Here is a 16,613-nt window from a genome sequence, read left to right as displayed (position 1 = left end):
TATGTTTAAAACAGGATATGAAAACGATTTTTTTTATTACTAAAACATAGTTATCTGCCCTTTGTTGGCAATATTGTTGCTTTTTCTACATGTAACTTAATCACTGCATATGGTACAACTTTTTGTAACATTTGCCATCATTTATTTATACTTCTTTGCATAAAATTATCTCTGCTTGTAATTTTAATTGTTGAAAAACTTGTTTTTCCAATTAATAAGTTACTAAAGCATATCAATTTCACAAATGTTACCAAGTTCACCGAGTTTCTAGTATTGGGATTCATTGAAAAGTTGCACTTGTTGAAAGTGGCTTATTTTTTAATTCCTCTTTTTTTCTAATAATTTGTCACCCTATTAACTGGGTACCAACTAGAAGATAACACTTTATATGTTGAAACAAAAGCAGAGGACAATGAGACTCAAACAGCAAGTGGAAAATATGGTTTCCAACATTGGTTGAGAAGGAATAAAAGATCCTGCCTTTTATCTGTTAAGATACTTATAACGTGCGTTATGATTGCCACTGAAACAAATTTCTGCCAGAGACCAAATGAGATTGAGGTTAGCAACTAAATGTCACTGTACAGCCTTCAACAATGAGCAAATCCCATACTGCTTAGTGAGCTATATAAAATCTGATTTAATGGAGACATAGGGTGAATAAAGATGAGTTAGCAGCCCATCAAGTTAACCGTCTGATAAACTGTAGGTTTTCAGTGGATAAGTCTGGAATAACTATAACTTAACAATAATGAAGACCTATAACAATTACATATCATGCATCTAGGCTGCAGATAAAGTCAAAAATTGACATTCTAATCATGTCTTTTTCTTCCATTGTTTCACTAAATGACACCAATTTAAATATATCTGTCCCTATTATAAAACATACAGAGGGATTGTCTTTTATGAGTCTTGAACAAAAATTTTCAGTTGCATTAGCTAACAATCTATTTAATTCTGCAATAATGTAAAAGTGCAAAAGTTTATTCCAAAAATGGCAACATTACATTTGAATACAATATTGATTATGATATTAATGCTATTTAAAATAAAAACAGCAAAAGGTCAACTTTTAGCAGGAACAAAAAAATCAATTGTTTTTTTTCTACATTCTTTCTAAAAATTGTTATTATATTCTAATACTTAAATTGTGCCATTAGCAGTCAGGGGTTTGTGTGGGTTAATAGGTTTAAATTTTATGTGAAGAACAGATTTCACCAGAAAATGAGAAATTCATAGATTTGTACTTTTGAGGTGAATCCATTACTGAAGGAAACAAGGCGTTATATATATTTAATTTGAAGTTAATCTAACACCAATCCTATGTTCTAAACATTGTCCATTATACTTAATCTACTCTCAGACTTTTTTGTATTTTTTAACTCACTCCTTTTAGTAATTTAGTAAATTTACAGACAAATTAAAAATTTGATTTGCTACAGAATGTTATTTGGAACAATGTTTAGACAGTTCATATATTTATTTACTTTTACAACAATGGTACATTTCTGAATGTTCATATTTCTGAATGTTCCTAACTTTTTATTTGGGGTTCCTGTGACTTTTATTTGCTATGTTTCCCCCTTATTGTTCCTGTGGCTCCAGGCTGGAGGTTTTAATTTGATTATTCATGTCAATATTGATAATACATGTTAACATACAGGACAAAGACGTCTTTATTAAGACAACTGCATATTAAATTTTTTTTTATTGAAATTTTAAATTCTTTACCAACAATCTAAATATTGAGGGTAAAGTTGTAATAAGATAAGCAGTATAAGTTACAAATAATTTTCCATTTCACAAGATGACCTCTTGAGCTATAAAATCTGCAAATATAATAAATATTTCTGTTCAATTTCAAAATGTGAAATTTTAAAATTTATAGTACGTTAATAACATTTGAAATTTGCTAAAAGGTAAATCCTTATTTACACAAAAGATTTAAAGATGGCGCAGGACGATTATAACAAAAATATCAAAAACATATGATTCAGTTATGAAATATTCATATTACTAATCAATTGGTAGAATGAAAACAAGAATATTGGGAAAATAAATAAATTATTTTAAATTAGAAAATTACTGCATTTATTATTTACAATAAGCAATATGTTTCATGCCACACGATATGTCAATATCTTTAATTAACTGTATCCTCTATTGAAACATATTTATTACAGAAATGCGTGTTCATCAAAAAAGTTATAAAAACTAATCCTGAATTTTAACACAAATTTTAACACAAAAAACAATTAAAATTTATACATAAATTTAAAAGAGAAATTTAACAAGATGGTGCACATCAATCATACTGACACTTACCACTTTACAAACAAGTCACCGAACAAACAAGTAAAAACATCGCTTGTTTGATCAACCCTCGGTCTCATATACTGAGAATACTGGGCCTGGTGATGATGAGGAGGGGGAGGGGGTGGTGGTCCGTACCCCGCCATGTGATGATGGCCTGGATGGTGTCCAGGGTGGCCGTGATGAATAGGACCGTGTCCATGCCCATTGTAATCCGTAAACATAATGTTAGATATATAGATTGACTTCCTTTGTTAACAATAACTTGTTGTAATCCTCCACATTGGATAAAAAGTCAATGTCTTCTCACAATTAATTAAAGTTTTCTCTTAACACTATTATCTTCACCGATGTCATTGTTAATGTGTGAGTAAAAAATAAATGTGGTGTAGAAACACACATTTAACTAGGACACAGTTCACTTAGGTTCACACTTCACTCATAAATGGGGTTTATGCAGTACTCTATAACTGTTTTAGTAAACATAGCATGTAGACTGGGTCGTTTGGTGCATTTCTCTCCCGTTCACCAATCAGATGATGTAAAAGCTATAAATGACATGTAAACTCCGCCCCCAGGACATTTAAGGACATGGTAAACCTGTAGGTTTTTACATTGAGATATCTTAATTTTCTAATCTGTCAAATCAGTTATTGGTTCTTGATTATATTGATGAAGGATATCAAAATTCAAAAAATTTGCATTTGCAATGACAAAAAAAGACAGGCGCTGTTTAGACATCCGATTCATGTTACCTGATGAATAAAGGTAAGTATATAATCTTTTTCTACCCGATGGCAATATGCCAATGGTCATTGTTTAAATATTTACACCACACATGGGTCACCAAGTCCAGATGATATTAATAAACATAAATAACATAAACAAACATTTTTTTATTATGTTGTGGTTTGGAAAAATATTTATTTATTTCATAAATACAGGATATTTATCAATTAATAATAATATATAATATTAAATTATTGATTTTACTTTAATATAAAGATATTGCATTGAATTTAAAAATATTAAACTGTTTTTTACTGCAATATCTATATACATAGTTTCTTAAATTAATACTAAAAGTTGTAGCCTACGGATAAATTTCATGATTAAAACCCTCCCATCACACAAAACTAATATGTTGAAAAGAGTAGACCTATATAAAATGTTTCTTTAAAGCAATTTTTGTTCAAAACCTATGCAGGGTTTATTAACAGTTTTAAATATTTTTTCATTCTTATTTTTCTGGTTTCATGCATAGTTTTCTTAAACTTTTTAATATGTTTTTTTCTTTCTTTTCTTATTTAATTTTTCTCAATAAATCACTTTTCAAATTAAAAACTAACATTTGAAGAAAAATAATACATTGGTACAACTTTTGCATCTGCATATGTAACAAGAGCACACATGGTAAATCCATATTTCAATTTTGTATATTTATGCAATTTTACTATAAAACTTTAAAAAATATCAAAAGTACTGTGGGTGTTAACTGTTTAAGGGAAAATCAAAGGTCATTTTGTTTTAAATTTAGTTGCATAATTACAAGCATAAATGGAAGTAAATGCAGAAATAGGGGGAGGGGTAGTTTTGTATGAAATACGTCAAGACATTATTGATGCTCCATCTTAAAGAGCAAAGATTTGAGGTTATAATGCTGTTTCTAAATACACACAAAAACATGGCTGACAAGTCAGTTTCACAATAAATTTAAGTTACAGTTATATAAATAAATACAATTTATTGTTTAAAATGTGTTTGAAATATTTGCCACTGGATTATAAGTAAAGAACTATTAATCCAGTTGCAGACTGTTTTAAAGTTTATCAACTTCAAAATTTGTATTGCATCAAATCTGACCAACTTAAAAGAGGTATTATAAAACAGCTATCAAGTTCCCCTTTTAAAAAAAATCTAATATTTTTCTGTTTTAACTCTTTCCATAAAATAAGAAGAGGAAATATCATAAAATTGTTTGTTTTCAGTGTATTCTATGTTTGAATTACAAACACAGACGACCATGACTTTGCCCATCTCCGTGCAAAACACTTGACTTCATATATTTATAGAATAATCTAGTACAATTGGACAGGCATCCTGAGAGGCAGATATTATGAAAGGAAAAATCTTTTACATGTGATTTGCAATATTTTTTGGAGCAGAGATTTTTGAAATTTTTTCTTACTTTTTGTAACAAGAAAACCACAAAATATTTCTCCTTTTCTCCATACTAAAATGAAACTGATATTGAATTTACCGAATTCTACAACTGGTTATGTGGTAAGGTGTATATCTTTAAAAGAGATAGCACAAATTTCTTTAGATTTCTATTCCCCATCTGTTTCTAAAAGTCCTTCAAACTCTAATATAACTCTATGTTACAGTTCCATTTGTCTTTTGACTGATTTTTTAACAACTGTTTGCAGCATTTCAGAACAAGTGACCATTAAACAAATGTCTATAATCCCAATTTTGACAAATTTTGTCATTTATTTTGTCATTTATAAAAATAAGAAAATGTGGTATGTTTGCCAATGAGACAGCTCTCCGTAAAGGAGATAAAGCTATACTTAGCTCTAATTGAGTTGTTAGTCAGAAAATAAAAAATATAATACCTTTTTAGATATTCAAATCTTAGCAGGTTCTGATTAACTTTACATTTCCCCCCTGTGAGTGAGTGAAACAAATATAGGGGCTACTGTAATAGCCATTGTCCATTTAAGCTATTAAAACAAGAATGTGTCCAAAGTACACAGATGCCCCACTAGCCTTATCATTTTTCATGTTCAATGGACCGTAAAATTGGGTAACAAATCTAATTTGGCATTAAAATTAGAAAAATCATACCATAGGTAACATGTGTACTAAGTTGCAAGTTGATTGGACTTCAACTTCATCAAACACTACCTTGACCAAAAACTTTAACCTGAAGCAGAACAAACAGACGGACAGACCAGAAAACATAATGGCCCTATACTATCGTAGGTGGGGCATAAAAACATTTGCACATGCATAATGCACCCCATCAGCTGAAATAAATCAGTGGCTCAAACAATTAGATAGTGATAATGGTATTCCCTTGTGAAATTACCTGAAAAAGTCATTGTAGTCAACTTAACCCTTAGTGATCATCAAAAACAATTATCTAAGAAAACAATATGAAATGTTTTATGTAGGTTGCTATTATGACAAAACAGGAAGCATTGTATATTTTGTAAACACCCCAACAACATTCTTGTAAAAAGTTCAATTGTTTATATGTTGCTGGAGATCATAGTTGTCATACAGAAATAAAATAAAATACTGATAAATTTTAAATATGTTAAAAATTCTGGAATGCACTTAGTCACATTGATCTACCCTCATTGGTCCTCTTAGAGCAGGACATAACATATTGAACTGTACTTTCTTAGTCATTACAGGCCCTTATATTTCAAATTCTTTTAAATCTGAATATATAACCAAATCGTGATTTTCCAAATTGAGTTATGAATAAAAAATATCTAAAAGACACCTTTAAGAAAGAAACATACAGTTTTCAACATTATGTAAAACTCTGTTTTGTCATAAAGCTTACCAAGTATTCAATAGATATAGGAAGATGTGGTGTGAGTGCCAATGAGACAACTCTCCATCCAAACAACAATTCAAAAATTAAACCATTATAGGTTAAAGTACGGCCTTCAACACGGAGCCTTTAAAGATACCTGAAGCTTTTGGTTTGAGCATTTCTGATTTCTGATTCACCAAATCTAAAAGTGGTATTTTCAATTTATTGTACACTTTCCAAGATTTATTATATGAAATTTTTACACATCTTGGCCTGCATATGACTTTTACAGAGGGAGCCAACACTAATACAATGTACCATATAATATTATATAGGCATATGGAACATGACAAAAAGAAAAAAAATAGCTGGATATCTGTGATTGGTTGTTATAATATTTTCATATTTTGCTATTGGAAAGCATTATAAATAAATTTCATGCAAGCACAAAATGACATTGCCATTGAAAGTATATAATTTAAGACCAGAAATTTATTTTATTTTGATATAAAACTTTGAGAAATTTTCTGCAAAAACACAAGGTACAGTATAAGACAACAGCAATTTTTCCACAAATAACTGTATTAAAAGCGCCATTTAAGAAAATAATTGCTGAAAATATCATTATCAGCAAGTTAAGGCAAACCTTTAGTACTTTGCATTCAACAGATGCATCAATTTTTATCCATGATGCATCATTTTGAAATGTTGGAGATTACAGATGTCAAATAACGATCAGATGAACTTTCACCATATTTACACTAAAGTCAAATTAAAAAGTGCACCTTATGCAAAACAGGATGATACTTTTATGGCAATCATGTGCAGGAAGTCTGCAACATGAAAACTGCCAATCAACAATGAAAAATTGATAATGACAATTGAAATTGACATATTATAAATGTACTCTTAGCTTTGTTAAATAATGTACATTCATTTTGCCTCAATTCAATATAATTGCATGCAAATTGTTCCTGCACCATTCTGATTGAAAACAGCTTGTGCACTAATGAAGGAGCATTAAATAAGTATTTGCTTAATTCCAGTAATTCCAAATATATCCATAGAATGTCAAATTACTCAGTGGGTGTCATTTAAATCGCAGCGCAGTCTACAGAACCAGAATCAACGTTGCACAATATTTAATGTGCAGAAAGCAAGCAAAATATTTCTTTAACTTTACAAATAGTACAAATTATATTAAAGCTTGACTAAAGAAAATAAATATTAAATTTACAGTATAAACCATCTTATTGTTGTAAGATGAACAGATTGCACTGTGACAGATGCTAATGTGCATTTTACAAAATAACAAAATTAACCTTCATTAAAACTATTTATAAATGTCCTACCTATAACAAGACTTTCCCTGGAGAAGTACAAAATAGTTTGTGATGGAAGGATTTTCAGTTTGTCTTCGTCTCTCCATTATCATCTGTTACTATGGCAACAGATGTGGAGACCTCAATGGTGTAATAGAATAGTGTCATTGAATGTAATTAAAAAAAGTAATCTTGTTAGACAAAACAACCAGTCAATTGGAGAATTCATGTTACAGCATCAACTTTATATAGACCAAGGTGTTTCAATGACCATCATCTTTTTTCACTTATCAATTTGTGATATTCTGAACATGTTTAATTTTTGTTGTTGTGTTGAGTTGTGTACATTCAATCCTGAAATTTTGAACATGTTTAATCCCTGCCACATTCTGTTGGTGCCAATCCAAAGTCAGGAACCTGTAACTCAGCAGGTTGTTGTTTGTAGTTGCATAACATATTTTTTTGTTTTTTACTTTCTTATTTTGAACATATTATCATTGTGATTGAATTGTTTTACATTTGTCATTTTGGGGCATTTTACAATCGGTTATGCTCACTGTTGAAGGCATTACAATGGTCTATAATTGCTGGCATTTTACAATCGGTTATGCTCACTGTTGAAGGCATTACAATGGTCTATAATTGCTGGCATTTTACAATCAGTTATGCTCACTGTTGAAGGCATTACAATGGTCTATAATTGCTGGCATTTTACAATCGATTATGCTCACTGTTTAAGGAATTACAATGGTTTATAATTGCTAACTTCCACATCATTGGGTCACTCAGGTGGATATTTATCTAAAATAAATTGGCAATCATACCACATTTCATTTCTATAATGCATATTGTGTTGGTTGTTTTTGATGTGTTTAGTTGTGTTGGTTGTTTTTGATGTGTTTAGTTGTGTGCATTCTGTCAATTATGAACATATGTAATCTGTTGGCAGTGGTGGATTCAGGGGGAGGGTTCCAGGGCTTAGAATCCCCTTTTTTTCTGACGATCAATGCATTTGAATGGGGACATATGGTTTTATGTGTTTAGTTCACATTGTTCATGAATGTGCATCATCCACATCAAGCATCAGAGTACATGTGGACTTGTTGAATCGCACACCACCCAATTATTGTTATGTCTAAACATTCATGTTCATATCATATATATCTAGTTTAATCAAATGTTTTAGACACAATATAGATACTTTGTACTTAATAATGAAAATGATGTATACTAAATTGGTTCATTAGTAATTTATCCTTATAGTGTGTCATAATGTTTAAATACTTGACTATACTAAAGCTTTTGAAAATCTCTTGGTAAATTTGTGCTTTGCAAAAACTTAATAATGTCTCGAAGTTATCACCTCTGCATCTCTATTATTCTTAACAGAATATACTTTACTACAAATTGTATTCTAAATTTCAATGAACCTCATACTATCATAGAAAAATTTGTACTAAACACTTTTTCAAAATCACAGCCATTCACAAGGATGTTTTCTCATTGTTGAAGGTTTTACAGTTACCTGCAGTTGTTCACATTTAGTGCTTTAGTCTCTGATGGAAAGTTGTCTCACTGGAAATCATACCACATCACCTTATTTTATATTCAGTATCATGCAAGTTTCATTCAGCGGGCAAATGCCAACACACATTTATGTAAAGAAAACTTCAAATCTGTGAATATCTAAACAGTTTTATACAGCAGGTGAATGGCAACCCACTTCTACATAAAGTGAACTTGTACTCTGTGAATATCTAACCTCGTACTTAATGTTTGAATGATCCGTAACAACCCTAGTAATGTTGTATAGTTGAGATTATCTACGGAGGGTAATGATGTTGGCTATTATTGCCATGTTTCTAGTAATTCAATCTTATTCTGGTAGTTAGTTAAATCAGATACGGAAAAGTGCAATTCAATTTTGTTAATATAAATGATTTTTAAATAAGATAATCTCTCCCTTAAACATCCCATGACTACTTTTTTGTTAATTTTGCACTTTTTTTACGGGCCTGATGAAGTTATCTTATAATCTAGATTCACATAAAACTTGACCTGCCTTTTGCAAAAGAATTCTCTTAATTTTTGTCCTGACCCAAACTTTGAGAAATATTCGATAATGTGAAAACAGCACTTGATTACTATGTTAGTTTTTGAGGTTTTAGGGCAAAAACCTTACATGGCCAAAGAGAACTAATGCATCACATATATATATGTGTAACATTTTGTCGTGTCAGGGTTAAAAACTGACTATTCAGCATTGTTCAGTACAAGATTTGCTTTCTGTTGAAGGCGGTTAACAGACTGACTTATAAATATTTAAATTCCGCGTAACTGGTCTCCTGTGTATAGTATCATACCACATCTAATTTTATTTAGTTCTCAGACAGGGCAAGTGACATTCCCAGCTTAGAAGGTTTATATTCCCAGAGTCGAGGGTTTTGCTCTTTGTTGTAATATGTTCCCTTGCTCAATGTTGTAACCTAAAAGCTATCTCTAATATAGGTCAATTAGGAATGTGCATTAAACACTAAGTACACAGTAAATTGTTCTTTCTGCCAGGATTTGCTAATATGATCCGACTTTGATAAATTATGACTAGGCAAAAAAAAAAATATCCTTTTTTTCTTCTGTTACCAAGACATCTCATAAATTTTGTTAGTAGACCTTATATTGTATTTCCTCACAAACATAATTGCTTAACTTGTACATTAAATCAAGTGTTTTCATAATGGAAATGAAAGGATATGTTCAACTGATAAGAATTTCGGTCATTCCTCTTTTTACCTGTATTTTCTCTGTTCTTCACCTTGTAAGGATAAATAATGGCGTATTTACATATAATAGACCTAACAATCAGTCTTGATGATAACCCTTTTGTGTTTTGATGACATGAAAGCCGACAAATTGTACTTCATTATAGTATTATAACTAAATCACCCAAAATAATTATATCCAAAACCATTCCTCATTGTTAAATATCAAATGGCCTTGGTATCAACCCAAAATATTCTATTTTAAAAAACACACAGCATGTGGATAGAGATTGTGGTTAAATGTCAACTAGTGCAAACATTAAATCATATAGCACAGCAATGAAATTAACTGCATTTTATGATTTAAAACATTTTATTGGCACAATTTAAATCTTTCTTTTTCTATTATCTATTCCACTTAATTTACATTCTATCAAAATTGCTTGCAAATCTTGCCAAGTATATGATAGAAATGATTTAATGTAAAATGGTGAAAGGTGACTTGGTGCAAACACCCATGTTTGACAACTGTGGTGAAATTTTGACATGTTTTGACAAAAACTGTTCATACTTAACCTACTTAATTTAATAAGATCTTTTTCCTATTGAAGGATCAAATGTCACCTGTCGATATTGATAAAAACATAAAATCAATTTAAACAATAAACCAGCAGTTATCTTTCTTTAATTGTTAGTTGTTATGTTAATTTGTGAATAAAACAGAATTTCTTTTTATATCTTTCTTATATCAATAAAGGGAGATGACTGGGGTGAAAATTACCACTGAGACAGCAATCTAACAATTAAGAGACTAAAATCATCTATTAGTATATAACTGTATTCAATTACTGTTCAATAAAAAGTGTAAGAGCCTGATCCTATCTTTGACACCTGTATGTTATTTACTTATCTTAATAATTGAAAACCAAAAAAATGTCAGCCATGTAGTTGTGAAGAAAAATAAAGAACTGAAAAAGACCAACAAATGACCAAAACTTCTTAAAAATTGGTTTATTACTACAATAATGTAAAGTAAGTTCTCTTTTGGAATTTTTAAAACAATTCTATTTACAGACACAATTATTTTACTGAAATAAGTTGTTATTAAATTTGTGGAATGATTTTAAGGAATGTATCTCCCTCAACACAGCTCTGAATCTTAGTCTGGGTTTGGCTTTACTTTTGGTCCTTTTTTGGCCTACATGCTCTTCAAAGTTTGTAAATAGGTTTTAATTTTAAAATTTAGGCCTTAAGCATCACTGAAGAGACATTATTTGTTGAAATGGTGCAGAAAGCTTGGTACTTATGTTAGCATTTTTATTAATAAGTGTTTGAAGAGAATGAGCCTTACTTTACAATTTTTTTCAATTCATGTTTTTCTCCCTTCACCAAGTGATTACTCTTCATATCTATTCATAGCTAATAAAGTATTATGTCCATTTGATTGTAGAAATTAGAATAAACCACAAAATAATGATAAATGGCTAAAAGTTTAATGTTTGTCATCCTTTGCGAAATGTAGTAAACTGTATTACGTTATAAATAATACCAGCTGTTTGTATGCTATTCAAATTTGCCACTGGACGTTAAGCAACCAACAATCAATCAATCAATGTATGCTATTCATTGATCTAATGATATATCAAGAATCTGAAAGAACTGCAGAAAACTGAACTAAATATATGCATAGCTTATTTGTTAACATTCTGAGGAGAAACTTTGAATATTCCAAACCAACCAATTCATACAAAGGTTTTTTTTTTCCCTTGCTTATATATCAGGGTAAAATATTTCATGCAATTTAAAATAACAAGTTCTACATAGTAGATAACAGCTGTGACTTCAATAACAAGTCCTACATAGTAGATAACAGTCGTGATTTACTATTGTTTTAGTTAAAATTATTAAATAAACCTAGTTAGCATTTGAACTTCATGAAGGGTTTAATTTAAAGGCAGAACTGGAAAAATTAAACATCATACAGGGCAGAAGATTTTGCCCTACCACCCATAAACTATGGATCCTCAACAATAAATATAATTGTTCATAGGGTACCACTCGTTAGTCCAGTTTGAGACTGAGCATCCCACTTCCGACCACAACTTTGAAAGAATGTGTGTGACACAAAAAATTAAACACCTATATAAAAAGAAATGGCATGCGATGTCATGAAAAGTATATCCATGCATTTGTTATTAATATAAGATCAAAATATTTCATTATCAGTGAATAAATGGTAATAAAAATTTGAAATGAATATCCTCAAACAGGATGTGACTGCCTGGCATATCTGAAAAATTGTTTTAAGCTCCATACTAAATAGTTCCTGATCAAATATCAAATCTTAATACAGAAGATGCTTATTAAATCATGTACCTGGTAGCAGAAATAGTCATGCTCTGTGCATAAAATAATAGTTCAAAGAATCAGCTAACAGGAAGTACTTCTCAATAGATTTTAAACTCAAAATGAAATATCAAATAGTTAACAAATCCTAACAGATAAACAGACGGACAATGCCATTGCAGTATATTGCAGGACCTATGAGGGCAAGGGGATAGGGAGGGGGAGGTGGTAGTGGGTGTTACAATAGTTCCACACACCAGAAGCTGAGTAATAAGTAAGAAAGTTACAGAAAGACAAAGGATGAGGGGGGATAGGATTTTTATCGGGACTCCATGATCAGGTGTTTTTAAGCTCGGGATTTCAGGATTGACCCTTTCGTGATCTGGGAATTCTTTTTTCGAATTTTGGGACCCTGGGATTTCTTATTTTTAAGACCGGGATTTCTTGATTTCTTGATTTCTTTTTAAGTCTGGGATTTCGAGATCAGGACCCCTCCTACCCCCCTCAAGGATAAACAAGGAGAATTGTGTTTCTGACTTTATATGATTTCAGAGGAGTTGCCACCCAATGCAATCGGTCTCTTCCTTTAGTAGTATAGATATATATATGCATGTGTCAGTAATTGTTTGTCAAAATCTATCACTGAATGCATTGCAGCATAGGTTTATCAAATCTAATTTAAAATAGTGAAAATCAATAGAACAACATTGCTGGATGGATATTGATGGATTAATCCTACATTTGACATATTTATATAGAAAGTATTGAACTTCAGCTGTAGTTTTATAGATCACAACTTGTAATAAGAACTGTACAATTTGGAATTAATGCACATTTTTATTGAGAATAAGCCTCCAAAAGTTATTTTTGTAATTAAATGGTTTTTAGAACTTTTAAAGAAGAATAAAAGTGTCAAATTTAAACTATGTAATCAGACCCTATTCTTGTTTTTGCATTATAAAAACATCCTATTAATTTGTAATCGTTCAGACTAAATCAGTTTACACATTTTATTTGCCTTAGTTTGGATAAAGGATGAGACATTTAGTTAACCTTATAACTAGGCATCTTATGATTCTACTATTCAGTAACACATATTTTTAAGTTGTCTCTGAAAATAACCCTGTGATACATGTGGATTTATTTATTTTTGTGGGTACCAATTTTCATGGATTGAAGAAATCCTGCATTTTCTTGGGTGGTTGATTTTGTGGTTTTCCAAACCCCTGCACTTAATCATATAGCAAATTTGCAATTCGTTGGAAATTAAAATTTGTGGTTCCTGGGTAACCATGAAATCCGTGAAAATTGGTAACCAACAAATAATAATGAATCCACAGCACAGTGTAGTATAAAAGACTAAACACATTGATACATGTAGTTTAAAATTAGACTGGACTCAAACCTAAGTACAAAAAGCTTAATACATCTATCTTTTATTCAATAGATTTTTGGGCTTTTATTTAAGTTTAACTTCACTTCTTGGTTTTAAATAAGTTCAACTTCACTTCTTAACTTAATGAAAGGTAAACATTATATATTGGGTAAAAAAATAGCCAGAAGATACTACCTTTAACAAACTATTTACCGAGAGACCTCAAATTAAATGGACTCAGTTCATACAGAAACCTGATCATGAAGGTTGGCTTATTATTTGGGTTATTTTACATATCTTCCATTCAAAATGAGAAAATACATCAAGATTCATATCATTTATAATACATTATGTAATATGATAATTACTTTAATAAATTTTAAGTGGGCGTGTATTCACTAAAACTGTTGACGGGGTACACAAGTTAACTTTTTACTTTTGTCTCCAATGTCCTTTTGACATACTTTTATCCCATGATGCAGACATAAAGCAAAACCTGCTTCTTCCTCCAAAGTGGCAATTATCTTTACTGTCATGATAATAAGTAACTGACAGCCGTAAAAAAGAAAGATGGGCGATAAATTTATTTGTACTCAAAGCACTACATTAGAATACAAAATATGTATCATTCTAAAATGAGTTATGCAAAAAAAGGTTTATTTGGTACACATGGCTTGCACTTGGGAACTTATGACAATCTGCCAAACTGAAGAATATAAATTGATTTTCTTAAACATCAACAACTGTTATTGTGCAGTCATTCAATTATCTCTATTTTTATATCTACAAAAACAAAGATGAAACTTATTTTGAAAAATTAACTGAGAGCCTTTGGCTTAAGTAAGATAAATGTAACAAAAACATGGATGACATTTTGCATTTTTTTTTCCTTATCATCATCATTATATTTTTACAGCAGACCTATTACACAATGACTTACTCAGTGTATATATATTCAATCATAAAATTACATCACATTTATTCAATTCAGAGAATTTTATAACTATTTTTCATGATTCTAAGTTAATAAAAGAGTCATTTGTCTGGATCAGAAAATTTGGTTCAGCAGAAGACATAAACAAATGACTGTACAATCTACTAAGTACAGAGAACTGTGTAACCTCTTAGAAATCAATTGGTGAATTCCAAGGTTTACCTCCCTTTGATCAACACCCATAAAAATCTGCATTTTGTAGTGAAAGGCCATCTTAAAAGAACATTAGCTGATGATATGAATTTATCTATTCATGATTTAAAGGTCAATCTTAATAATACCATTGACCTTTGATGAGGTCTATAAGGTATCTCATACTCTTATAGCTTCTCAGCAAATAGGCCAGACAGAATAACTGTAAATCTTCAAAGATTCCAATATTTTCTGAGAAGTATTCATTATGCTCAAAGGCAGATTCTTTTTCATATACTAAGCATAACAAAGCAAAATTTTTCTTATCCCCCAAATTTAGAATACAAATTATTAGTTTCCAAATAACTAAAAATAAGTGTGTAACCAAAATATCTTCTTTTTAAAAAAAGAAACCAAAAACATAAACTTGGCTCTCATACCATCAGCAAGTTAAATGACAAAAGTTATTAGTTCCTTATTACCCCTACTTTAGTACAGAATCTTCCCCAATCTTTTTAAAAGTACAGGACATAAAACAAGCATCATTACTTTTTTATTGTAATTTAATGGCTTAGAGCATATACTTATAATATAAATGAACAAGTCCATCAACTTTTGAAAGTACATCACACCTCCAGGAGTTATAATTATATATTTAATATTCATTTTTCATAAAGTGCAGAGAACCCTTTCTATAATGAGATGTATGTTAACCCTGAAGCATTCACTTGATTTATCTAAAAAAACAAAACTCTTTTAAGTGCATTTTACATGACATTAAATGTTAATTATTTTATACTTGAAGGTGAAATGATTTTTTGATGAACTGTTGAAAAAAATCTCCAACTGTTTTAAAGAAAATAAAGAATAGTCTGTCTGAAGATAAATGAGAGAATGAGTCCTGCACAATTCTTGATACAGGTAAGAAAATGTCATGATAAACAATCGTTATCTCCCCTGTGTTGATGAAGACTTACAGATTTATCTCCCTTGTTAATACAAATATTTATCTACTTTTTCTCTCAAATCTTCATGTACTTTCAAGACACCAGCTTTGTTTTTTGTATCATTTATCAGAGTCAGAACTAATAATAACTAATTTTCATAATCATGAGGGTACAATTCATAAAATTTCTGAGGTCTTTCTATTCAAAAAAATATGTACAAGTTATCATTCATGTTTGTAATAAAATAATGAATATGGAGCAGATGTCTCGACATTGAATTTAAGGAATTGTACAATATTTAATATAAAAACAGCATCATTTCTTTCCTATAATTACTTAATGGTCCAAAGAGGCAAAACAGTATATACTTCATTCAAATGAGATGCATAGATGCTTATGAAATGTCTACCAAAATAACAATACAATTTCTTATAATTTTTTTTTTTATAAAAAATAGAACCTTAGATGATCACAAGACAGAGAGGGGGGATGCAATAATTTAAAATTGCCTTTAATGTTCTTAACAAGAAAATATCGACTATTTTCAGCATATTCTGAAATTTATTTGACCCCCTGTACCTATATCTTTAATAAAAAACCTTCCACAGACAATTTTGTCGTCAAATCTCTTCCTACCTCAAAGTGCTTTGTGCTTCGATGAAGTAATTATAAGTCAATAATTATTAATGACACCAGAAATACATGACATGCATATTCTATTATACCCTAATTTGCATATTATATGCATTTAATCAATGTTTGCATATGTTATGAAATGTAACTTTTATAAATCTGCATTTATATGAAAATTACACAGAATATATCAGATATACATGAAGCTCTGTACTTTAACATGTAAAAAATACACA

At 30.2% G+C, this 16,613-nt stretch overlaps 1 protein-coding gene and 1 long non-coding RNA gene across 10 annotated transcripts in view; one reads left to right on the top strand and one right to left on the bottom strand.

Moving 5' to 3' along the window:
* Window positions 1-16,613, bottom strand: part of LOC134715173 (nuclear hormone receptor HR96-like) — a 149,108-nt gene that overhangs the window by 24,592 nt on the left and 107,903 nt on the right. Inside the window, exon 1 of one of the 9 annotated variants that reach the window (XM_063577166.1) lies at window positions 2,329-2,814. The exons of 7 other annotated variants lie outside the window; for them this stretch is intronic. In XM_063577166.1, coding sequence (XP_063433236.1) covers window positions 2,329-2,540 — 212 coding nt within the window. In that variant the 5' untranslated portion in view covers window positions 2,541-2,814. Of the gene's footprint in view, window positions 1-2,328; window positions 2,815-16,613 lie in introns of those variants that run through there. One more of the 9 variants, XM_063577164.1, reaches the window with a different exon arrangement.
* LOC134715174 (uncharacterized) overlaps window positions 2,897-16,613 on the top strand; it is a 54,805-nt gene continuing 41,088 nt past the window's right edge. The window contains exons 1-2 of the long non-coding RNA XR_010106616.1: window positions 2,897-3,084; window positions 15,603-15,718. This is a non-coding gene — a long non-coding RNA (uncharacterized LOC134715174). The remainder of the gene's footprint in view (window positions 3,085-15,602; window positions 15,719-16,613) is intronic.

This window comes from Mytilus trossulus, chromosome 4 (genome assembly GCF_036588685.1).
Source record: "Mytilus trossulus isolate FHL-02 chromosome 4, PNRI_Mtr1.1.1.hap1, whole genome shotgun sequence".
Lineage (NCBI taxonomy): Eukaryota > Metazoa > Mollusca > Bivalvia > Mytilida > Mytilidae > Mytilus > Mytilus trossulus.
The sequence above is the reverse complement of the archived record's forward strand: the minus strand, read 5'-3'. Positions and strand labels throughout refer to the sequence as shown.